Raw genomic sequence first — 27,855 nt, 5'->3', positions numbered from 1 at the left:
AATTGGTGATAGTTTACATTTAAGGTATATTTTTCGTAATTATACCTTTTTGCTTTATTGTTTGTTTTAGGAAAGATGGTGGTGGTGAAAAAGGTGTAGAAATATTATACTAGCGCCCGAGTTATCTCCCTGTTTAAAGAAAAAGAAACCAAAAGACATCATATAACATGGTACTCGTCAAACCCAGCGTATAATTCACAAAGTTGCAACAAAGATAGAAGATGACCACTTAACCCGTCCACAAAGCTATGAATCATGGTAGTGTTTGCTAGAGGCTGCTCAAGCAAGGAATCTTGCCTCAATATTAATCATTGCTCAAAACTTTAGAGACAGGGAGATCACCCAATTTCTCCACCACATGAAATTCAGGAACCTGTTTTCCGTGACGTAATACTTGGAGATTCTGAAACGAAAAACATAAGAAAGTCACTGTGATGAAGCTGGACCAGATGACACGACCATTAAAAACCAGCCAGAAGATCTTTAACAGAGTCAAGACCGTAAGACAAAGTGCGCATATTTTGTGAACAGGTCCAATGCCAACAGAGAACATCAAAACGTAAACAAATCCCACAGCCATAAGTTGATAAAAAACTTTACAAGCACAGTCAGCAAAGGTGATGCATATTTACTAGTAGGGACATGGTGGCTGTAAAGGCATGTTACCATATATCACGCTGTACGAACTACACAAGGGTTAAATCAAAAACTGAAGACAAAGCAGATTCAGAGACCATTTTGTTTGATGCTCACAAAAAAGAAAATTGAGCATATATTTACTTGTTTCAGTTACAAATTGAAATGCCAAGAGATTGTTTATGTGATTACTCTGAGAAAAGCTCGAAACTCACGTGAAATCTGGTGAGATCTGGGGGACTGAAAGGATCAGCCAAAAAGAATGTCTGTAAAAAGCCCTGATACGTTTCCAAGCGATAAAAAGAAATTACTGGCTGTATATGATAGTTCACATTACTGGATATTGTTAGAGAAAACCAAACTGTCAAGCGAGAAGTTGCAGCTTGGAAAACTAAATCAACATTATCTCTCTTGAGATCAGCTGTAAAAAAAAAAAAACAAATGAAAACAAAATCATATCGGTATCTTCCCTCTCCTGGTTATCTTCAATTGTTCCTCCTGGTTATTCTTATTGGTGATCCAAGGAACAAGAAGCCCTCAAAAAGAGTCAGCACGCTCAGTTGGGGCATTATATCTGCAGTGATCTGTGACCAGAAGAAACTTACCAAAACAACTATTTATACCGGTGCTGTGCGACACTCACTAGTAATGCCAAAATCATTCATGCATTGAACAGTCTAGGACATTGACTATCATACTCACAAATGGAAGCCTTTTGTTGATAAAATATTGAATCAGCACATTATTCTTCAAGCCAAGATTCAGTCTTATGTTTGCACACATTTAAGATTGATCAACATTGATAATCAGGAAGAGAGTATGATAGGCAAGGGGGCCACTTATCGAGTCACTGGCATTGCCGTACGAGCCAAAGTCTTTCAACCACATTTCCCGATGGCTCCTCTCCCCGACATTGAGAAGCATAGGAAAGAACTGCAACCACTGAAAAAGAAGAACTGCTAAATTATGCTGCTGGTATGCCAGCTGGACCAGAGCCGCTGACAAAACAGCCCGCATCCATACCTAAATGCAAAGAGAAAGAAAACGATACTCGAAATAAAAACGTGGTCTGGCCAGTTGCAAAACAGGCAGACACACTGCATTATATAATACCTTGTTGGCTAGGTTTAGCATCAGTACTATGGTTTTAGTGAACATCGCTTATGATGTCATAGATCACCTGTCTACCATGAATGCCCCGGCTACTGAGTTGACCACAATGTTTTAAATTTTGTACCAGTTGCAAAGCGTCATGGAGGCACTACAACAATTGCAGAAAATATCTATGCTTGCTGAATTCTTGGACAATGCTTTCAATATATTGGCCTTCGAAATCTTTGTATTGAAGCAGGCATCATTGCAGACGGTTCCGTAACTCTCATTCTTGAAGGCAAGACGCACACTTGTGGAATTCTATTATATAAGTGCATGTATGAAGCTTGATTTTTAAAAGTTGTGCCATATTGATGTTTAGAAGGGCTTGTATTAGGCTGGAATACGTTTCAACCAGACGACAGCTGAGTGGAAGTTTTATTTACAAAAGAAAATGTATGAGTTAAAGAATAATTGTCAGCAGTACAAGCAGCATTTTCCAAGGTTTCGACCATATGTCTATCAAGATAAGATTTAATGTCAACGGGTTCCTGAACTCCTCAAGTGATACAAGTTGTTTGAGACTTTTATCATCTGGATCAACTCTCTTAATTGGCTAAGCACCATCTATCAAAAAACTGCTCTATTTTTCCTGCAAATTCGACATGAGTTTGTCCTGCTTCATTTTATAGTTTCTGAATTGTTGCCGATAATCTTCAGGAACTAAGTCTTAACCCCATAAGATGCATTCATTCAACAAATGCATGGTCAGTACATTGATGTACTGAGAGGAATGCAAAGATATATCGGGCTTTGCCAAAAAGTGTACATTGTAATAATTGAGTCCAATGCTCCGTCGGCCATTTCAAATTTTTAGCAACTTCTTCAAAATAAGGGAACTATTTGTCTACCTCTTTTTCTCTAGAAGGTGGCACAAACCTAACGTTCTTGAATTTGTATCCAAAGTATGATTGTGTTTTTCACTTCCTAGCTCCATTTCTGTTATTCTTCATAGATATTCCCTCTCTTCCTTCTCTTTTTCCAATTGTAAATGCATTTGCTCTTTCACTTTCTCCAACTGCATTTGTTCTTTCGCTTTCTCCAGTTGTAAACGCATTTGCGCTTTCTGTCAAGGTATTTGTTCATTTTGTAGCTGCATTTGTCTTTCACTGTCCTCTTTTCCGAGTGTAAATGCATTTCCTCTTTCTCTTTTTCACATTTCATTTGTTATTTCTCTTTCTCCAATTTAAACTGCAACTGCCTTTGCTTTTCCTTAACTCCAATTCCATCTTGTATTTTAATTTTAATTCCTTTACTTTCATGTCAGAGTCTGATACAAACTTACTGATCATAACCAAAGCACTTTCATCAAAAACATTTTTTTATATCATATCAGGACCAAAATGTTTTATTTCTTGCCTCTCTAAGAAAGATTTTGCCTCAGAAAGATATATTTTCTGACAAATTGAATCAATTCATCTTTTTCATAAGGTCTAATTGTTCTTAGGATTTGAAAGAAAGGTTTCCACGTTTGATGTCATTGTAGAGAAAACTTGTCGATTTCACTTGAGACTTCAAAATTGTAAAATAATACTTGGGATTTAAACAATTTCAAAAACTAGGGGAATTCAAATTTCAAAACACAAAGGTTTCTGAAATATTTTTGCCAAAATGTATTTATCCAAGGACAAACAAGCCAATTTCCTTGCTACATGTGTAGGCGTTCATAAACATTAACAAGGAAAGAGTGAAGACAACATGCTTTGTAAAATCTAACAAATATGTATTTTCCTAGACAAACAAGGTAAAAATGCAAAAAAAAAGAACTTACGTTTATAAAATCAAAAAAAAAAAAAATCCAAGAATTAAAAATTATGAATCCCGGTAACACAATGTTCTAATGAATTTGAGTTCGAGTCCCGGCGAAAATCTAAAATGGAAGGCGATGACGTATGCCGTAGTCAGTATTATACTGAAGTGTCCACAGTTCTTTGTTGTACCACATAAAAAAAAAATCCGGTGTTTGAATTCCAATTAAAATTTCAATAAATGGCTTTGTCTAAGAATTCTGTATGAGTTCTTAAATATTCCCAGCGAAAAGATTATTAATTCCAATAAACAGAATTTCAACTCATGCTGGCCACAGAAAGATCCTCCAAGTGTTAACGGTTTATAGCCCAAATTAAATTATTTCTGAAAACATCACTATTAAATATGACTACTACGCAAAACACACGCCCGGATAAGGATCAACCCTCCGATAAAGACTTTTGAAAAAATTGCTACATGTCTAAAGCCACGTATTCCCAGTACAGCCTCGATTTCACTTTATAAATCCCAAATTAAGAAAGACTTAAAAAGAATTAAAAAAGAAGTTGTTTACTTCAACTCTTGCTGAGTCTGAATCAAGGTCAGGAACTAGGTCAGCATTAAATACAACGTTCTAATATTAGGTTTCAAGAAAAAACAGTCAGGTCAAACTACTTTCTGGAATATGTTAAATTCCAGTAAATAAATTTTCATTACAATAGCATGTAATTGAATGATAATAAAACAATTAAAACTAACAAGCAAAGAATTAAATTAAATTTAATATAAATTAAAGCAAATATTCATTACAATTTGATCGCATTCATGTTGATCAAGCCACATACGTCACGGTCAACAAACACACAGAGCCTCCAGGGGGGACAGCAAGGTTCAGCCTAAAATCGAGTGCTCTGAAAATATATTACATCATCGCCGAACACATGAGAGCCTTCCTGGGTTCAATGACATGGTGAACGACAAAATATCAGATCTTTATCATGGAGAACTCCACAAACCAAGGGTTCAGGAAGATGGGATGCAATGTCAGCAATGGTGAGTCATTTTTAAAGCTGTGACAACCATTTTCTGGGATACAGTAACTTATTGATATCTCAACAGCAAAGGTAGCCCTTTGGGAACCAGCCTCTAACCTAATGAATGGATGTAATGTATGAGAGAAAAGTTATGCCGACTTCAGAACTGAGAGGCTAGAAAGTATTCCACCAGTGAAGACAATTTATGGCCCCATAAAAATGAACTAGCTTTAAACTTTCAACAATATGTACAAGAAGAAGGAGGTGACGAGCAATGCATTTTGAAAGCAGACAGGGCACTCTTTCTTAGTATCACTGCCAGAATCTTCAGATGGAGGATGGAGTTTCCCATCAGCTAGGACCTTGGCCAAGTATTTCGGGTAACCCAGATTTGCTTCTTCGAAAGACCAACCAACCTACTTTTGACACACATTTGCAGAACAATAAAGTATCACCTAAAGTAATGCCGGAAACCTCTGCCACTGTGAATGATAGTAATATTTTTGTTCAAAGGGTGAGATGTGATCAAGCTAACTTAGACGAAGTTCTCAAGTCTCTGTAGTTCATAACTCTGAATGAAGAGTCAAAGCATTGATGTGGTTTCTAGCACCTACCAGAAGGCATATATAAAGATCAGTGAAAGGACAATCAAAGGGATAGAGCCAGAGAGACTTCAACCGCTGGTGAAACACGGTGTAAATTTACATCTCTATGTAACAGAAGGTGAGTGATCTCAAGAATATACACGAGGAGGGAGATGATCTCTTCTTGCTATTTGCAGTACATGCTGCTGAGGTTGGCTACCAATCAGAACTGATAAGTTCAGAAGACACTGCTGTGTTCATCAGATGCTTAGCATTAGATGATTGCATCAAGGTCACAATCTTCATGAAACGTGGCACTACATCACGCACAAGAGTTCTTAACATTGAAAACGTAGTAGCTGCTTTAGGTACAAATGTTTGTCAGGCACTTTTGGCCATGTATGCGTATAAGGCATTTGACAAAGTCAGCACATTTGCAGACAAAGTAAAAGTAAGTACTCTCAAAATCCTGATTTCCAAAAGAGGCACGGGAAGTGTGATCCCAATTGGAGAAACAATGGGATAAGTCAAAGGAGCTCATAGACAAATTAGAAAAGTTCATTCTTGATGCAGAAAAGTCTGCCACAGTTAAAGTAAATAATTCAAGATATCTCATATTATGTTTAACGATAAGTGTAATTGCGAAAGACCATCTGCCTTCCCCCTGGCAAAGACTGCTTAAAGAAGCAATCAGAACAAGCCAATTTCTAGGTCGCAACATGGAGGATGTGTCTGGGGAAAGGAACGGGAATACATAGCCCTAATTGGAGATGCTATAAGTGGGAAAAGCAGAATGGGAAGTACATATGTGAGTAGACTGTATTCTTGGAAATCATCTCCTAGCCTGCGACCGCCACAGGCGTTGCAGAGAGACGTAAATAAGCAATTCATTTTTAAACTGCCTCTTACTTTCTAGTTCTAAATTTCATGTCTGAGCAAAACTACAAATCCAGACAGAGTTGCTGATTCATTCTGCCAGCCGCTTTTAATATATTTCTTATTGAAACTAAAAAAGATTGACAAATGGTACGTCAGATTAGATAACAGTACACAGCACATGCAAGCACAATGACGGGTCATTGTTATTATCTCCTGTTACGAGTTATCTAATGTGGGGTGATGACACTTTTAATAACCCTAAGTCCCTTCCTTGCACAAAAAGGTACGAAAAGATGAAATAATTGTCGAAACCGGGAATACAAATACTGTCACCTAATATCTGAGTAAACTAGTTTGTGTTTAAAGACCAAATCGACTCAGAAGGATGCCAGTGGCTAATCAGTGAAGATAGCTAGATGTTGTTTGTTACGGTCGTAAGTGTAGATGGTCGACTACCTTAGTTCTTAATTTTAGTATTCTGGGTTTGCAAACAGAAAACATTTTCCAGGAGATTGATATAAACACCCTTCTGCAGAAACGTTGAAATTAAGTTATTGACGAATTTGGTATATGGTTGAAAATGTGTTAATAACAGTCAAGGTAAAATTGTATGCACTGCAAACACCTATTTTCCATTTCGATAGTTTCAGCCCCTGCCAAATATGATAATGAACCTTAGTTCCCACGGGTGGTACAAATCATGTAAATGTTAGGATCTGATTCATGGACTATAATTCAAGATTTCAGACATTCCACGGAGACAGATGGAACGCCCATATGCCGGACACGGCTACATACATTTGGGATGGGTGTGGGTTGGGGTTGGGGGTTAAAAAATCAAGCATTCTTGCTATGAAACATTAAGTTATCAGTACTGAGTTGGTTGTTGACAGCAATGATGAAGGAAAGAATGGTAAATTATGAAGATATAGGAGAAAATAAACGGAGAAACGCATATACCTACATAGGAAAAATACGATATATCATCTGCGTCTTTAGACTGTAACCAGTTTGAACAATTGGAAGTGAAATTAGAAATACCAGAATGTATAAATAGTCTCAAAGCTTGATAGTAATCCACTTTTGTAAAGCGTAAGACATAACGTGCCTCAGACGAGCGGTATTGAAATAAATCTACAATTAGTTTTATGAACAGAATATATAAGTACTGCACGGCATGTTCGGCGATACCCTAAAATATTAATTCTCACGTTGAACCTTTACCCTCGAACGAGCCAATATGGTGTTGGTTCCGCCAAAATCTTATAACCTTTGTTAAAGGGATCGGATCATTAATTCATTTCCCATATTACTAAATCTTTTTATATTTATTTTTAACGACTCTTTCATTAGAGTGGTATAGAAACTGCGCATGCTTTTATTCTTTAGAATAATAGAAAGATGTTCGACCTTGAAGAAACCCAGATGTTTCGCCTCATTTTCTTGAGCATCGTGCTGCGTGCTACTAAACAGGAGATCGTCCATTTTGCACCAAACATCATAGACTCGTGCCAGTCCATGTTAAAATTCAGTACATTAAACACAATATATAAAATGAGAGCAACTATTTTGTTGTCAAATATAGTACATATATTCAAGTTCACAAAATGTATAATGGATGAAAATGAAATCCTTTTACTAGCCAATAGGTGCAGCCCCTAATATTTATTGTTCTGGCTTGTATTGATGTAGACTTGTTATCTGACAGTAAAATATTATGTTATGTTATACTTCTGTCTATGACAAATCTTCACAATGGAGTTGTACAATTTAATTCATCCATCTTTATTAAGGTATGTGGTGTTGTTCACTAACTACGGACGAATAAAACTACGCATTATTATTATTATTAGTAGTAGTAGTAGTTGTTGTTGTTGTTGTCGTTGTATTGTATTTTCATGGATGGATCGGTACAAGAAATATTTTTCCTGGAGATTCTACAGGTCTGTAATTTGAAGGCCTGTTTTCTCGTCTAGTGTTGTAGACGGCACCTTTTTATTTTCCGTTCTCGCTGGTTCCTCTTCCACAATAAGAGTTACGGGGATATGTTCCATGTCCTGGCTGGACGAATCACCAATCAGATTCAACTTACAGTGGTACCAGACACACACTGGGTGTCCCATAGCAACCACGAGCAGCAACAGTAAGATCAGGTTCACCTACAGAAAAAAGCATTAAGTAATCTCGTTAGAGACTTTTGGCATTCAAAGAATCTTTAAAATATAATTTTGCTCTGATGTATAAAGAAACAAACTAAAATGGAAATGAATAACGGCACAAGGACATTCCACGTGCTATTTGATATCCATGACAACCATGCGGATGTTCCAAGGACCTATCACACGCTATTTAATTTCCATAACAGCCATACGTAATGTTCCAAGGACCTATCACATGCTATTTCATATCAATATCAACCATACGTATTGTTCCAAGGACCTATCACATGCTATTTCATATCAATATCAACCATACGTATTGTTCCAAGGACCTATCACATGCTATTTCATATCCATAACAGCCATACGTATTGTTCCAAGGACCTATCACACGCTATTTCATATCCATAACAGCCATACGTATTGTTCCAAGGACCTATCACATGCTATTTCATATCCATAACAGCCATACGTATTGCTCCAAGGACCTATCACATGCTATTTCATATCCATAACAGCCATACGTATTGTTCCAAGGACCTATCACATATGGTATTTCATATCCATAAGAACCACCTACTCCTCCTGTTAATATTAACCACACTGAATTACCATTTATCTGGCATTACTCCATTTTCAAAAGGATGCTCAAATTGTAACCTTTAGCTGTGTTGTTATAAACAAAATATTCGACGTTAAGGCTCCTTGATGTCAACTTTAAATAAATTACTTTTAGTCATACACAATACAGTTTGCCATGCTTCGGATGAGGACATAACGATATAAAATCAAACGCTTTCCTATTTTGTTGAGAAACTTCACAATCTCAACCTAACTTTAAGTTAGTTTTCATTCTTCAATTTGCAATTATATAAAGGACAATAGGGCGGTGAAAACTTTTCGGCTGAACAAATATAGATGGAGAGTTTACGTTCTTCATCAGTACGTATTTGTCTTTCGGAAAGTTTTTTAATTTTTTAAAATTTAATCCAGAATCTCTTTAAACAGTGTTGTCAGTGAGGAGAAAATAATATTTCCCTTTTATCGTCGTACAAGAACATAGAGAAGGATGTAAAATGTAAATAAGATCATATCATGTTCCACATCAAATAATACATTTCTCAACTTCTATATTAACTTTTTACATTGTAGACACATTAAAATGTAGTAGAGACACTAGGTTCGGACACTATATGTAGTATCTATTTAAACATGTATGAATAACATTTTGGGGAGCTTATGATCCAGCACGCGTATCAAGATGACCCTACCTTCCTTGGTATTTGTATATTTTGCATGCCACTTGTTAAGGCTTTTACATTAGATACTTACATAAAACGGATCGTCCCGTAATGTAACCCTAATGAATTCCCGCAGAGGAAAATGGAGCAATGAAAATATTCCTGAGCTCATAAGAGCTATTCCAGTCAGTTTTCCCAGCAATTCATTTGGAAAATGTCTGCAATGAAGGTAGACATAGATGTATAATTTAATTGTTGTGTCGATTTATATATATATATATATAGAGAGAGAGAGAGAGAGAGAGAGAGAGAGAGAGAGAGAGAGAGAAAGAGAGAGAGAGAGAGAGATACAATTATCTAAACTTTATCGACAATTATACACATTAAATATGCATTCAACGTCTTTATCCTCATCAACATAAATGATAGCGGCGTATTCCAAGTAGTTAGACGTGTCTATACATTGTGAATAAGATCTAAATCACCTTAAAGACACAGCTAGACTAAGTCTAGTCTGCATGAATAAGATCGAAATCACCTTAAAGACACAGCTAGACTAAGTCTAGTCTGCATGAATAAGATCGAAATCACCTTAAAGACATAGCTTGACTAAGTCTAGTCTGCATGAATAAGATCTAAATCACCTTAAAGACACAGCTAGACTAAGTCTAGTCTGCATGAATAAGATCTAAATCACCTTAAAGACATAGCTAGACTAAGTCTAGTCTGCATTTCCTTTACATTTTTCCTGAAATACGGTACACTGAATAAAAGCTCAGATGCACAAAGGCTGTTGTTGCTTTTGTTTTGTAACAACTTCTGGAACTCTTTGCATTTGTTTAATAAAAAAGACTGGAATTATTTTACAATTATGGAACTAATCATACCAATTTGCTTTGTCAATCAGCGCAAAATGCAAGAGCTGAACTCAATAAACAATTTTCTAGGCCTTAACTAAGGTTTGTACTGAATACAAATTATCTTCTTCAGTGGTTTGTAAATCTCCGATAAAAATAAAAAAAATACAATTAATGATTTTCTTGGAACTTTAACATGGAAATAACAGTTGACTGGCTGAACACTTGCATAACAAGAAAAGATAGTTGCGATAAAATATCAGTTACTCATTTATCTTCTTATGAGCATTTAAGGAGATTGGATGAACAATTTCCTTGCTTTACTCCACTAGTTTAGCAATCAATCTTTTCACTGTTTGGGAGGCACTTAGGCGAGATAACTGTATAGGAAGAATGTATCGCTCGTTGGTAAACTTGGTATAGTCAACGAAAATATGGAGATAGTCTGAAAAAAGAAAGGGACAATAGGCGACGTAAAAGATGGAAAACAGCATATCAATCATTTTGTAACAGTCTTTGCGATAAGGACCCCCTGCCACCTGTTTTCACACACACACACACATAGATATATATCTGTGTGTGTGTGTGTGTGTGTGTGTGTGCGTGTGCGTGTGTGCGTGTGCGTGTGTGCCTCTCTCTCTGTGCGTGTACGTGTTTGTGCGTGCATGCGCGCATGTGTGTATTTTAATTAAAGTTCCCCCTTAATAATGTTTGCAAATTCTTTTTTACAGTTACCTGATTCTCTGTTTGAAAGTCAGTGAAATAGTTTGATACTCCAGACCTGACATTTTGTTAGGTTTCGATTCCCCTTAAATATATTTTTCCGTAAAATGCATGAAAACATGGCTTACATATATGGCTCTATGTAAATTCAATATTTTTTGTCTCGTTACAAATATAAACAAATAACAGACGTTTAGGAAATATAATCAACACGTGTTCTGCTGATTTAGTAAAATATTTATATATGGAGATAGAAATTATTACTACATCAGTGACCCTGGCTGTTAAGGGAATCTATATTAATCAGATAGGTCACATGTTGTCATTCTAATTTTCCTATTAACTTAATGATTAATTTAAAACGGTTTTGTGTGTGTTTAGTTGTCGATGAAGATCTGCATATAGATTAAAATAAACAACACCAGAATTCGTAGCTTCAATATTATATTCTGAAAAACGTTTGAGTCTGATGAGCTATCCATGCAAACTAAATACAAACGTACACCCGCATCTGCATCCGTTAACGACATTAACAAACCAATCAAACACTCTATCATTATATGAAACTGTATACCGTTCCAAGAGATCACTTTGTCATTCTATTCCAGTAAATATTCTAAACTCGGCGAATTTCAAATCCAATAGACAGAAGCGAATGTTTAAAGATAAAGTATCGCTCAAGGTACTGTATATTCAAAAAAAGAATGCAAATAAACAGCCTAAAACTTGTTGTAGGTTCGTCATATACAAACAGTGAAAGTTCCGTTGCACATGAAATGAATTTGTTATCTACAATAACATTATCTCTTACATGTGAGTGTAAAAGGCAAACATAGATGCAAGCATAGCCACTTTCTCTGCCATCAGGAAGATGAAGGTAACTGCTTGAAGGTCAAGGACGGGTATCATGGCGGTAATGGTGCTACACAGAGACAAAATAACTGTAACTGCCAGTGCGTGTTGAATGTTCTGCATTTGTTCGACTCGTACATCGGTAACTGTAAAGGAAACGTTTACATTTGTAATTACCACTCTGTGGAAAATTGGTATGTATTTGTACTTTTAATTGTAATGTGTACCTCGGAGCAATGTAGTATCAGTCACACATTTCAACATAAAAATGTCAACATAGTGAAATGCCCTATTACAGGAAATAACTGTGCATTAGTCGCCATTAAATTTTGATCTGTTAAAAATCAACCAGTGTGTATACTATGAAACGTCCCAGTACCGTATTACCAAAAAGGCAGAGTAGGCACCGGACTAGGTGCCCAGCACAACGGATCAAAATAATATTGATAAAACGTATTAGTAGATAATTTGCGAGTGGGCCCCAATATTTCGACTGCCGCATGGCGTTGGGGCCTCCACAGGGTTTAATCCGGCACTGAAACTTCAACTAAAGATATGCATCAAAAAGGTTCAGAACATGTGTATAACAAAACGAGTTCAAACTTTGGAAATGTAAAACTGTTTTTGAGCTTGTGACTACTAAATATATTCCATGATGACCAAACACACTATCTTGGCGGCTATCTTACACTTGTTGCAAAGGAAACGAAAGCATTTTTATTTTATTTATTTATTTATTATTTTTTTTTGTTGCAAACTGCATTCACTTCTGCATATCAGATACATATTCGACAAATGGAATAGATTTAAAACAAGTAGTAGCCAAGAGAGATTTTGGAGCAGAGTAGATGGACCTACTACAGTTATATACGACTTTAGTGAGATCCTGTCTTAGCTATGACTAGACTGTACGGATCTATGACTAAACTGTACAGATATATGACTAGACTGTACGGATCTATGGCTAGACTGTTCGGATCTATGACTAGACTGTACGGATCTATCACTAGACTGTACGGATATATGACTAAACTGTACAACTCTATGACGACTGTACGGTTCTATGACTAGATTGTACGGAAATATGACTAGACTGTACGGATATATGACTAGACTGTACGGATCTATGACTAAACTCTACAGATCGATGACTAGACTGTACGGATCTATGAATAGACTGTACGAATCTATGACTACACTTTGCAGATCTATGACTAGACTTAACGGAGATATGACGAAACTGTCCAGATCTATGACTAGACGGTACGGATCAGTTTGCACCTTATTTCTGTACACGCCTGATCCGATTTCCAATAAGGGATTTAGATTTAACCCTGCATATGGTGTCGTCATAAGGTCTAAATACCATGCTTGGAAACTAATTGTCATTTTATCTTCTGATACGAGAATTCATCATAATCTCTCAAACCATAGAGTTCATGAATTGTTTGGAATCCATTTCCACACTGAAAACCTTGCTAAAACACATGTCACAACCAGTTAAGATCCCAAGTGTTACATAAATACGATTTGCTTATACCATCTGGATTCATTGTTGTCTAGTTACGTGGGTATTATTGGGAATAAAAAGGCTGACCAAGCAGCTAACGCAAACCGGCATATTCTACATGCATGGCAAAACCGGTGAATGGCAATCCTGATATGGAATCTGGTCACAATTAATACTTCCAGTTCAGTACCCACGAATGTAGTTCTAGTCTATTTTTAGGACATTTTTTCCTCTCCCATTTTGGTGGTGATAGAAGAGTTTTATTTATGCATTTTTGGTAGGGATTTAAAGGTAACTGTTTATTCTTGATAGCATGAGCTCGGGGTGTTGTTGTCTGTGTGTATTTCGGCGACAGTGCACAGTGAGTATAAGGCCTTGGTGATGACCGGAAGTGAAATCTGTTCTGTTTACATGCTGCTATGTTCACAGTCCAGCATCTCAAAAAAGAGCAGGTCAACCTTTGACAAGAACTTCATCGTGAAGTCATCTTTGAAGGTATTTTAGATTAACATATGATTTGCATTGATTGTCACACAGTGGAAAGGTCAGTATTGAGAAAAAAATGTCGAGAACATATAGTAAAATTAATTGTGTTCTATGTCCATATAGAGCAATCGTGGTATAGGGCATACACACCTCACTCACTCATGCATACTTCATGCAAGATTAACCACGACTGGAGTGCATACGTTTCTAATTTCCGCTGGCAGTGCAGCACATATGTGTTGCTTCATCTACTTTCTGATGCGACATCAATGAAGAAGGTTTATACCTCCAGGGAAAATATTGAACGTTTACAATAATGTGGCTTAATTACCGAGATTTTGGATGGAATACTGCACGACCTTGGGACTGCAGTATATCCTTCCAACAAAACGAGTTCATATTTTCCCATACAAATGCAGTAATCTTTTTATCATATGCTCATTTTTTTTAATTATACCTAAGGCTTAATTATATAAACATAATACACTACAAGAAACAACGTAAATGAATGTATGCCGTATTCCAAACTAAATACACAAGCGCATATTCATCATTACACAACAATAACATTATTACTGCGCACATAACTCCGCCCAGATAAATTTGAACTTAGGTGCGCGCTCGACATAACTTTAGAAAGAAAATGGCATGTCTAGTTTAAATTGAAATTTGGAGTCATATAAATGAAAGTGCATTGCAACAACTTTTCCATTTGATCTGGAATGAATAGATTTTGAGGTTTTGTTTCGATTCTACGAAATTTCGTGATTATGGACTGGATTTGTATGTGACAATTCCACATGAAATACATCAGATTGAAGAAGCTATGAAGAAGACGGTTGACGTTCGCAAATGTGTTTCTGTTTCTGTCATTGAATGTTTGAAATCATAATGTGGGAAATATATGAAGTCTTTTAATTGCAACTATCAAAAAGACGCTATGGAATTTCATGCTTATTTCATTTTGAGTGCAGTAAGGAGGATGTAATTGCACTTATCGAAATTAGAGTACAATTTCGAAATGTGTAATCAAGAATGAGAACCTATGACATTGCTCGTGTAATTCGGATTTGCAGAACTAAGAAAGTACATTTTGAGGAAATTCAGGATGTAAAACTAAAGTATATTTTTTTGCCATTCTTATCACCAGCTAAATAAGACAGTATATGACTTGTCACTTGTATTTTATTTGTAAGGACCTTATCTTTCGTCTGTTGTATACTGTAGCTAGCCTAAATCCAATACATTGTATGAACGCGGAATATGCTAAAGCAGCTGGTATGTGGCAGTCAACGAAACATCTGTTTTAGTTCATTCAGAAACAAATTTAAACAACCACAACGTAAAGCGCCTCTTACGCGAGTGTACATTCTTAGTTTACAAATCAAAAGTGCTGGCGTCTGCGTCCATTGTTTATTTGCAATAGAAAGTAGTTCCTTTATCCACGTGAATGCTTTATGTGTATTGGCACGCGGGTTCAGTATTGGGTAATACTGCAAGATTCTGACAATGTAAAGTAAACGGGGAAATGAGCATATAATAATTATATTTTAATAGGAGCTATATAATAAATATTGTACTGACCTGCGATTACATGCATGTGCATAACGATATTAATCAACTCCGTTTCAAACGCCACCATCATATTCCGATGTAGAAAGACCAAACTTGAATCTGTTTTTATCACCCACAATCTTTTAACAAATATTTCAATCAATGAAATCCGTTCAGAAACGAGAATGAGACTTAAACAACAGAATACATTACGCTTGGATGCAGACACATCCGGGTGGGATCTTGATGCACAAGGTAGCTTTAAGGTACCATGGAATAAATGTAAGGGCTTTAAGGTAGCATTAATTAGATTTAAGGGCTTTAAGGTAGCATGGATTAGATTTAATGGCTTTGAGGTAGCATGAATTAGATTTAAGAGCTTTAAGGTAGCATGAATTAGATTTAAGGGCTTTAAGGTAGCATGAACTAGATTTAATGGCTTTAAGGTAGCATGAATTAGATTTAAGAGTCTTAAGGTAGCATATGTTAGATTTAAGGGCTTTAAGGTAGCATGGATAAGATTTAATGGCTTTGAGGTAGCATGCATTAGATTTAAGGGCTTTAAGGTAGCATGAATTAGATTTAAGGCCTTTAAGGTGGAATGGATTAGATTTAATGGCTTTAAGGTAGCATGGATTAGATTTAAGGGCTTTAAGGTAGCATGAATTAGATTTAAGTGCTTTAAGGTAGCATAAATTAGATTTAAGGACATTAAGGTAGCATGAATTAGATTTAAGGGCTTTAAGGTAGCATGGATTAGATTTAATGGCTTTGAGGTAGCATGCATTAGATTTAAGGGCTATAAGGTAGCATGAATTAGATTTAAGGGCTTTAAGGTAGCATGAATTAGATTTAAGAGCTCTAAGTTAGCATGAGTTAGATTTAACGGCTTTAAGGTAGCATGAACTAGATTTAATGGCTTTAAAGTAGCATGAATTAGATTTAAGGTATTTAAGGTGGAATTGATTAGATTTAAGGGCTTTAAGGTAGCATTAATTAGATTTAAGAGTTTTAAGGTAGCATATATTAGATTTAAGGGCTTTAAGGTAGCATGGATTAGATTTAATGGCTTTGAGGTAACATGCATTAGATTTAAGGGCTATAAGGTAGCATGAATTAGATTTAAGGCCTTTAAGGTGGAATGGATTAGATTTAAGGGCTTTAAGGTAGCATGGATTAGATTTAAGGGCTTTAAAGTAGCATGAATTAGATTTAAGTGCTTTAAGGTAGCATGAATTAGATTTAAGGGCTCTAAGTTAGCATGAATTAGATTTAACGGCTTTAAGGTAGCATGAACTAGATTTAATGGCTTTAAGGTAGCATGAATTAGATTTAAGGTCTTTAAGGTATCATGGATTAGATTTAAGGGCTTTGAGGTAGCATGGATTAGATTTAAGGGCTTTAAGTTAGCATGGATTAGATTTAAGGGCTTTACGGTAGCATGGATTAGGTTCGCAAGTTGGAGCCTATCAAATTTTCTTATATAGGGTATTCTTGGAAATCCTAAAGTAAAAATGTTTAGTAATTAGGAATAGGAATGATTCTGTGTGTTATGTGTTCTTGGCCTGTTTTGTGTCTTATGGTATAAAATGCATGAATTAGATTTAAGGCCTTTAAGGTGGAATGGATTAGATTTAAGGGCTTTAAGGTAGCATGGATTAGATTTAAGGGCTTTAAAGTAGCATGAATTAGATTTAAGTGCTTTAAGGTAGCATGAATTAGATTTAAGGGCTCTAAGTTAGCATGAATTAGATTTAACGGCTTTAAGGTAGCATGAACTAGATTTAATGGCTTTAAGGTAGCATGAATTAGATTTAAGGTCTTTAAGGTATCATGGATAAGATTTAAGGGCTTTGAGGTAGCATGGATTAGATTTAAGGGCTTTAAGTTAGCATGGATTAGATTTAAGGGCTTTATGGTAGCATGGATTAGGTTCGCAAGTTGGAGCCTATCAAATTTTCTTATATAGGGTATTCTTGGAAATCCTAAAGTAAAAATGTTTAGTAATTAGGAATAGGAATGATTCTGTGTGTTATGTGTTCTTGGCCTGTTTTGTGTCTTATGGTATAAAATGCAGATTCGTGTCTTACAACTGCATACTCGTAAATCCTACCAGTGGTAAGTTAAAACAAGCGTAACAAGTTGCGATCCGTGAATATGTGATCCATGGAAGAAACTTATTTGTGCCATAAGGACATTTTAATGAACACTGTAATGAAACCAACAGTTGTCTGTATACCCTGGAAATAACGAGGTACAATAGCATCAGGACAGACAGACACAACGTGGTATTGTTTTATTTTTATTTCCTACATTTCTTTTTCTCTTTTTTGTATGAACCGTTTGGTCTTGATATAAACGTACGAACTAGCTGAATTAGAACCTTGGCTGTTACTTTATCGCAACGTTCAACTCTGAGTAAATTAGAGCTGTCTCAACCATACATTAATTCACTTATACTGGAAATGGAATAGTAGCTGTGCGTGCGTGCGCGCGTGTGTGTGTGTATGTGTGTGTGTGTGTGTGTGTGTGTGTGTGTTGATATTGTTCGGAAATGATTTTAGAATTCGAAACTAAGTCCAGAAATAATATTTCAATATCTATTAAATTTTATTCTAATATAGAACTTTTCCAAACTTTGTTATCACTAGCTGAGATAGTGAAAGGAATAAACTAACCATAAGGGTGATTTTCGATACAGAGAAATAAATAATATCTGATTCATGGATTTATAAGAACAAACGTCTAGAACTTCTCTTTGCCCCAAACATTCATATAAAGAACGATTCAATGAGATGTTGTAGGTGAACTCAAGGGTTTCACCTACGCAGACCCTAGTTTGATCACCGGTGCAAGTGCAAGGATACGCTGAATTCCACCAGATGTCGCTTTTGTTATTATTTTCTTAAAGATTGGCTTGGGTGTGGGGTGAGGATGTGAGAGGCAATGAACTCATTCACAACTGTTGACTGACTAAGTTGATTACCCAAATGACAATTTATATACACCATTATATTAAAATCATAGTCATTACTGTTTTAAAAAATACTCAATATTAAATAGTTCGTCCCAATTATATATTGTACGTTTAAATAAAATCTGTTAAGAACAGTTATGATAATAATAATAATAATAATAATAATAATAATAATAATAATATGCAAATGCATATACATAATATGTATCAAATTCACATCAGAAAGTATCTTACCAAAACGTTTCCTCCAGTCCATAAGTATTCCAAGAACGGGAGAAAATGGCAAAGCAAGAAGCAAGATTTGGTAGTACAGCTTGACATATGTTGTAACTGTAAAAACCGCAATGAAAGATTTAACAAATATCATTCATGCTGCATCAGACGTATATAATTCATTATTGTCGGATACGTGTTTGGGCGCGTGCGTGCGTGCGTTCGTATGTGTGCGTGTGGATGGATATATATATATGTGTGTGTGATTGTGTGTGTAAGTGTCTGTATATATATATATATATATATATATATATATATATATATATATATATATATATATATATATATACATACATACATACATAGTGGCTTTTCATCTGTGTCTAAATAGAAGACATTGATAAGATTAAACTTCTTTATAAACAATAATGTCCAAGAAGAGTTACAACTTTAATTTCATTGTAATTTTATTTCTTCTATAATATCTCTTTTAGTGTAAAAATTCTATGTTGTTGAATCTGTAGGACACATATACCAGGGTATCATAATTTCAATTGATAAGCTGGGTAACTTGACTGAAGCAATTTCCAGTGGAAAGATGATAATAATAATTTGTATAACCATTAATCAAAATATCGATTTTCTTCCAATTCAAATTATTTATGTATTCTCTGAAGGCTAAGTCTTTTGAAGTTTCATATTAGATATTATCACTTGCTCATATCAGTTTGTCTTTATTTGAAAAGTGGATTGGGGAAAAGCTTGGTAATTAGATACAGCTCTTGCGTGCAGCTAAGTGCTCGTTAGTAATACGGCATATCTGTCTTACCTGTTTCATTGTCTGCGCCAAGATATCGCAAGTGAACTGGAGTGTTCGCCTCAGACGATATTGTCTTTAGGTTAAGAATACAGCACCACACAACGGACGAGACATACAGGGGGCTTCTTAGCACTGGTAAAATCTTAGGTGTGTCTTTCCTCGACTTCGCACCAGCTGGATAAAAGAGTACAGTATGTATCATTTTAACGTGCACCTAATCGTGACCCATATTTATTATTACCTAATACATCACAGAGCATTATATATGCTTGTTCATTCGGCATCTGAATTCAAACGAACAGCGAAACCCCAGATATGTCATTACATCATAAGACACGCATACGGCTGTACTTTATCTACATTTGGGTGCAAGTAGAAAACAGTAAATATGGTAAATATTAATCTGCACTTCTAATGTACATTAAAACTGTCAAAATTAGAAGTAAGGGACGATAGATCGAAAACTCATTTATTAACGTTCTCGCTCGCTTTGTATTTTTTTAGGTAATAAATTCTTATCGCTAGTTTACTGCGTGCAAGGATAAAAGAAATCACTATTAATGGTCAATTTAAATAAACGATAACCGGGTTTTCGCTTCATAAAAGACCATTCCATGAGCCACTGCATATCCAGATATCGTGACCAAACCTGATATCCGTCGCTGCCATGCGCTGGATTGTGAATTGTAGTCCTTTTCCATGCCTCCATAACGATTCTTCCCATAATCCACCGGAACTGGCCATGGAACACGTGACTTTGGCAGAAATGCTATTGACGACACTAATATAGGCACGACACCAACAGTAATGAACATGAAGGATGTTTGGAAATCAATAATCCCCGCATAATTTGTCATCTGAAGTGAATAAGAAATAAAAAGAATAATCCTTCGAAATAAAATTCATATTTTCGTAGTGAATCCTAGAAATAATTTAGTTAAAAATGTTAGCTTGCGTTTGTGTAAGTTTTGAATCAGTTGCCTGTGCTGATTAAACTCATATTTAGTCGAATTCCATAAACTTGTTTTATTTGCTTGTTTCAAGTTTATTTTAAAATTAGGGTGATTATCAAATTCATGTCCACTAGACAGTGGTAAATGTAACTCTGAAGGATAGTGCAGTCGATGGACCCAGGAGTCTAATGGGGAATGAATAGCTTGGGCCAACAAAATCGCAGGAGGATTCAGCGCGATGCTGCTCGGACAAAAAATGCTATCGGCATGATCTGGCTGCGGGGGGGGGGGGGGGATCAAGCAACAAAATCCACGAGGGTCTGGACAAAAGGTTAAGAAAATATATTTTGCAACCTCGTTGCCGTGTAAAGCAAATCGTTGCCACAGTTCAGTGGGTTCCTTACATAATCTGGCGAGTCCGCTTACAAATTGAAGATGTGATTACATTAATGAAATTTATAAATTTTCCATAGCATGACAAAGTTTAATATTCATACCTACTCTAAATAAAATCTGAAAACCCAATAGGGTAGGGATGGAGAATGGTTTACGCTTTCATGTACTTTATAGAAAGAAAACAAATTTTAACGAAACGTTAAATTGGCAGTTGTGATGGTTTATTTTCAGATCTGGAAATGTCTGCTTTGTTATAAAATAGCAATTTGAAATGTCCACAAACGAACAAAACCAATGACTAGCCTTATTTCCATGTCGATAACTCCATGTGGACGGAGACTGCCTGATGCACAACGAATTTAGTGAACAGATAAATGCAATTAACCAAAACTTGATTCTGTTGGGTTTTCTCTCAAAACGCTATGTAAGACACATGCATACTATTTCGCTCTAACTTCTGCACATGTACAAATCACATATATAGTTATGTCCCGGGGCCAGATAATGAATTCGAACATCCGTTATAATGGGATAATACTTAATCGATGTACCTTTCTATGTTATTTTCTTTCCTATTAATACTGTGTCTGCTTATGTATTAAACACAATCAGCTGTGATCAGTGAAGATCTATATTCATCCTAACAGTATGCTTATGTATTGACACACTCAACTGTGAACATTGAAGACCTATATTCACCCTAACATTATGCTTATGTATTGACACACTCAACTGCGAACAGTGAAGACCTATATTCACCCTAACATTATGCCTATGTATTGACACACTCGACTGTGAACAGTGAAGATCTATATTCACCCTAACATTATGCTTATGTATTGACACACTCAACTGTGAACAGTGAAGATCTATATTCACTCTAACAATATGCTTATGTATTAAACACACTCACCTGTGAACAGAGAAGATCTATATTCACCCTAACATTATTCTTATGTATTGACACACTCAAATGTGAACATTGAAGGTCTATATTCACCCTAACAATATGCTTATGTATTGACACTCGCAACTGTGAACAGTGAAGATCTATATTCACCCTAACATATTTCATATGTATTAAACACACTCAACTGTGAAAATTGAAGGTCTATATTCACCCTAACCGTATGCTTATGTATTAAACACACACAACTGTGAACAGTGAAGATCTATATTCACCCTAACATTATGCTTATGTATTGACACACTCAACTGTGAACAGTGAAGATCTATATTCACCCTAACATTATGCTTATGTATTGACACACTCAACTGTGAACAGTGAAGGTCTATATTCACACTAACAGTATGCTTATGTATTAAACACACGCAACTGTGCACAGTGATAATCTATATTCAACCTAACATTATTCTTATGTACTGACACACTCAACTGTGAACAGTGAAGATCTATATTCACCCTAACATTATGCCTATGTATTGACACACTCAACTGTGAACATTGAAGGTCTATATTCACCCTAACATGATGCTTATGTATTAAACACACTCAACTGTGAACATTGAAGGTCTATATTCACCCTAACATGATGCTTATGTATTAAACACACTCAACTGTGAACAGTGAAGGTCTATATTCACCCTAACATGATGCTTATGTATTAAACACACTCAACTGTGAACAGTGAAGGTCTATATTCACCCTAACATTATGTTTATGTATCGACACACTCAACTGTGAACAGTGAAGACCTATATTCACCCTAAGAGTATGCTTATGTAATAAACACACTCAGCTGTGAACAGTGAAGATCTATATTCATCCTAACATTATTCTTATGTATTGACACACTCAACTGTGAACAGTGAAGATCTATATTCACCCTAACATTATGCTTATGTATTGACACTCGCAACTGTGAACAGTGAAGATCTATATTCACCCTAACATTATTATTATGTATTGACACACTCAGCTGTGAACAGTGAAGATCTATATTCACCCTAACATTATTCTTATGTACTGACACACTCAAATGTGAACAGTGAAGATCTATATTCACCCTAACATTATGCTTATGTATTGACACACTCAACTGTGAACATTGAAGGTCTATATTCACCCTAACATGATGCTTATGTATTAAACACACTCAACTGTGAACAGTGAAGACCTATATTCACCCTAAGAGTATGCTTATGTATTAAACACACTCAACTGTGAACAGTGAAGATCTATATTCATCCTAACATTATTCTTATGTATTGACACACTCAACTGTGAACAGTGAAGACCTATATTCACCCTAACATGATGCTTATGTATTAAACACACTCAACTGTGAATAGTGAAGACCTATATTCACCCTAAGAGTATGCTTATGTATTAAACACACTCAACTGTGAACAGTGAAGATCTATATTCATCCTAACATTATTCTTATGTATTGGCACACTCAACTGTGAACATTGAAGGTCTATATTCACTCTAACATGATGCTTATGTATTAAACACACTCAACTGTGAACAGTGAAGACCTATATTCACCCTAAGAGTATGCTTATGTATTAAACACACTCAACTGTGAACAGTGAAGATCTATATTCACCCTAACATTATGCTTATGTATTGACACACTCAACTGTGAACAGTGAAGATCTATATTCACCCTAACATTATGCTTATGTATTGACACACTCAACTGTGAACAGTGAAGATCTATATTCATCCTAACATTATTCTTATGTATTGACACACTCAACTGTGAACAGTGAAGACCTATATTCACCCTAAGAGTATGCGCTGGCAGATCTAGATCGACTCTAATCGTTCAAATTTTGTTATTATTTGAATGAAACTTACAGTGTAGACTCTGGTCTACCGATGCGTGAACGATGTTTGCATATGGACTCACGTTATAAACTGGTACATCGCATTAAGCACAATAATTTAAAATGTGGGGTTTTTTTAGGGCGAAACATGGCCGTGTAAATTTAATTATACTTTTTTTTCGATGAGAAGAAAACCAAATTAATTTTTAAACTTGCACAATCAATTAGATTCAGAAGTGAATGAATCTTTATAATTTTGTTCTCTACACAAAAATAAAAAATAAAACATATTTGAAAATTCAAATAAAGAAAATACAACGTATTCACTGTACCTAGCTGGAATCAGCGTTGGGGTTGGAAACCTAATTTTTTGTAAAGAAGAAAACGGTTAAATTCCAGTCAACGAGTTTGATTTGATTTGTAGTAAGAATATTATTACCATAGAGTTGGAAATGGCCATGGGCCTAACTGTTTGAACATATTTATCCAGACTTGGAAATTGCCATGCGTTTAACTCTATAGACACTTTTAATAAGACTTGGAAATTGCCATGCGTTTAACTGTATAGACACTTTTAATAAGACTTGGAAATTGCCATGCGTTTAACTCTATAGACACTTTTAATAAGACTTGGAAATTGCCATGCGTTTAACTCTATAGACACTTTTAATAAGACTTGGAAATGGCCATGGTCCAAATTTTCTCGACCTTTTTTTATGTATGTATGTATGGATGTATGAATGTATGTATATATGTATGTATGTATATATATATGTATGTGTGTGTGTGTGTGTGTGTGTATTTATGTATGTATGTATGTATGTATGTATGTATGTATGTATGCATGTATGTATGTATGTATGTATGTATGTGTGTGTGTGTGTGTGTGTATGTATGTATGTGTGTGTGTATGTATGTGTGTGTGTGTGTATGTATGTATGTATGTATGTATGTATGTATGTATGTATGTATGTAGTGATTACCTCCATACAAAGCAGAGTTATACTGCCGGTATAAAAGGCCCCCACGTAGGTTGACATAGCTGTGTAGCGACGTGGACCGAACAGGTTGGACATTTGAAGATTGGTCAACAGAATTGCAATACCCGCAACGGACAGGAGCGTCATTGCGGGAATAACCAACCAGGGAAAATCTGAAACATAAAACCTCATGTTACGTGGAAAAATGAGAAAAGATAACGCATTAGAATTCGCCAGACGATCGTGTTAATGACGAGTGCAATACAAGACGATCGTGTTAATGACGAGTGCAATACAAGACGATCGTGTTAATGACGAGTGCAATACAAGACGATCGTGTTAATGACGAGTGCAATACAATATCCGTCATGCTTCACTACTTCCAGTTCTTCTCCCTCTCATACTAACTTTAATAAACAACACTAAAACTATTCCACCACCATCATTGCCACTACCACCATAGCCATCAGAACTTCTACCATAGCTTCCATCATACATACCTACACGCACACACACATACATGCATCCGCCTGTACGTCCGTCCGTCCGCCCATCTATCCATCTATCCATCCATCCATCCATACGTTTATTATGCTGTAAGAAAGAAATTGTTGCAATTTGCATAAAGCTTTCATTTGTATCTTCCTTTTATTTGGTTTGGTTGCGGGGGGTGGGGGGTTGGATATCAAGCGAGTTAGGTATAATGTGCATTAATGAATCAGTCTCCCGCATAAGGAATAAATATAAGTAATATCAAACATTGTCCAACACACAACTATCAATCCTTGTATTTGCCATTTCAAAGTTTCTCATGCAATAATATATACTAGATATACTTATATTCGTTATTCGTTGTATCCTTAGCAGCAACAGGAAAATGTTTAAAGACGGTAAGTTCCAATAGCGTAGCAAGATAGTTTGTCCTTCGCCACGCAAAGTTTAGGTCTGGCGCCCAAACATGTTGGATTCAACATTTGTGGTCCCCATCGGCCTGGGCACAAACGAACCCCCACCCCACCCCGAAGCTACAGGGACTGCTCGGACAGCTGCTACGCTACCGTCAGTGCCATACTAAGCTAAATGAAATTTATATAGACATATTTATATGAATGTATGTATTACATTTTGTAAATGCTGTTTTTCTTGATCATCTTGTTTCCTTGTCGTGTTTCAAGATCATGTGTTACCCTGAAAACGATGAACCGGATGTAATCTCTGCTAAACAGGAATTAATCCAGCCAGCCATTCAGTTAATGAGTTCTATATGTAAGTACTCATCAGTGAAACTCAATGTACGTGTGTAACTCTCAACAGATACAAAGTATATCAAGTTTAAAGCCCCAATGCCGCCGTTTATCATAATTTCACCGTTCTTCGAATTTAACTAAGGTTGGAAGGAAGGAAATGATTAATTTAAAACAACAACCGACATTAACCGTTCTTTGAAATAAACAAGATGTTAGGTTCAGATGACGTTCCGATATTCAGTTTTAGGAGAATCCAAAGATGCCACCCTTTAATTCAGTCAACGAAGTCGTTTTTGATTGCGATCTTTTACGGAGTACTCCAAAAGCAGTGATTATATACATTCCAAAAATTCCATTATTAACTTTTATAATGCCAATAACATTCGCACGTGGAGCACATATCGAAAATAGAGTAAATAAAGATATGCATGATCGATCTTTCAAGCCATTTGAGATGAAAAAATACACATTAGATACAAATCAGACTAGGGTGAACATTACTGATCACGTGGGCACTAAATTATTTACTGAAGCACGAACTTCGGCTGAAGACAATCCCCATACATGATTTTTTACAACGCTGACGTCATCAAATCTTGTGTTGCAGCTTTCCACTGATATTGGTTCACCCACGGATGTGGCCGATCATCGTCAGATTAATTTTGTACAGATGTGAGAAATTGCAGAGTTTCCTACTTCGAGGGAGAAATTACATACCTCATAATGCGATGACACCCAGTAGCATCTGGTTTAACATAACCCAACGATGTTTAGGACCAATAATTTTCAAGATTGCAGGATTATTTAGATGACGTGGTATAGACGAGCTTTTGCACGTAACGGCGGCATTGGGGCTTAAAAATATCTCAGAACAGCAGAATATACCTTCGAATTAACTCAAAAACTGAGTCAAATATCTTGAAACTGGATGTTGTCTTCGGTGACAGCGCTGTGTACGTACATATGTATTCATTTATGTGGGCATGTATGTAAATATACAGTTTCAATACAATGTCCGCTGATTTCGTAATAGTCAGCAAAAATTGTTTTTACCAAAATTATCAATTTGCAGCACCTCAGTGGAATGTTTTATTGATGATCCCACATTATCCTATAAAAACCAGGTGAACATATTTTACGAACTAAAACTTGTATTAATTTGATGTTTGATAATCTTTTGCAATTCGGCATAGTTCAGAAATGGTTAAAATAATTATTACAATATTTTGTTTCGTTATAGCTTACAGCCAGTCAAATGAAAATGTGCAGACATTCTTTACGGATTAAAATATTTAACAGTAATGAATACAGAATCATAGTTTTAAAACACAAATAGGCTTGAACTTTCATATCTTACCTTTACTGGAGAAGGTCATCATCAGAGACCCAATAACAAAGAACAACCTGGAAAATATACAAAATGCAATAGAAAGGTGACATCCTATGTATAAAATCATATATTTTAAGCGTATTTTAATGAGTTATTAACCGAACCTCAAAACAATAACAACATCAGTATTTAAGCATTCTGACTTTGTTACCAAAAGAACTTCCTTGTTGCAGGATTTGTTCCGAAATATGTCAACATCCTTAGTAGGCTGTATGTCGGTATGTAGTGTTTTAAGGCACCGCAGCATAAAAGCGTCAATGTAGTGCCAACGAAAGGTTTTGCTTTCGAGAAATGCAAAGTTGAATTCTCTCTCTCTCTCTCTCTCCAATACATTAAGTCATTATATATCACCTACCATTCGGAATCGTGTTTCTGATGGCAGTTTTCGCTGCTTTCTCTCCCCAGTCATTATTCTGTACGCAAATGTGGCTTGGCAGCCAGAAGTACAAAATTCCTTTTCCTAGATTCTGTGAAAACATGTTTTTATAATATCTGGGATATTAAAGGGTTGTCAAATTTAAGACTTTGATAGGCTTCCAGTGTGGAAAGGGAATCCGAAAAGACGATGTAATTTGCTTTTTGAAAGGTATAAAAGTTGTTCGATGCTTTGAGTATGGCTTTAATTTTTACGATAAAAGCTGATGTTTTATCCGATAATAGGCTCCTG

General features: G+C 35.8%; 1 protein-coding gene across 1 annotated transcript in view; it reads right to left on the bottom strand.

The window, feature by feature from the left end:
* Positions 1–4,301: 4,301 nt before the first annotated feature.
* Positions 4,302–27,855, bottom strand: part of LOC149775120 (equilibrative nucleobase transporter 1-like) — a 128,409-nt gene continuing 104,855 nt past the window's right edge. Inside the window, exons 3-10 of the mRNA XM_089943368.1 lie at positions 27,156–27,202; positions 24,555–24,724; positions 20,076–20,283; positions 19,436–19,600; positions 18,628–18,723; positions 11,826–12,012; positions 9,526–9,652; positions 4,302–8,193 (exon numbers count right to left, since the gene is read on the bottom strand). Coding sequence (XP_089799494.1) covers positions 7,972–8,193; positions 9,526–9,652; positions 11,826–12,012; positions 18,628–18,723; positions 19,436–19,600; positions 20,076–20,283; positions 24,555–24,724; positions 27,156–27,202 — 1,222 coding nt within the window. The 3' untranslated portion in view covers positions 4,302–7,971. The remainder of the gene's footprint in view (positions 8,194–9,525; positions 9,653–11,825; positions 12,013–18,627; positions 18,724–19,435; positions 19,601–20,075; positions 20,284–24,554; positions 24,725–27,155; positions 27,203–27,855) is intronic.

Source organism: Sinohyriopsis cumingii, chromosome 19, assembly GCF_028554795.1.
Source record: "Sinohyriopsis cumingii isolate HCF-2022 chromosome 19, ASM2855479v2, whole genome shotgun sequence".
In the NCBI taxonomy this organism is placed as follows: Eukaryota; Metazoa; Mollusca; class Bivalvia; order Unionida; family Unionidae; genus Sinohyriopsis; species Sinohyriopsis cumingii.
Note: the sequence above shows the minus strand (reverse complement) of the source record. Positions and strands in the feature narration are given on the sequence as shown.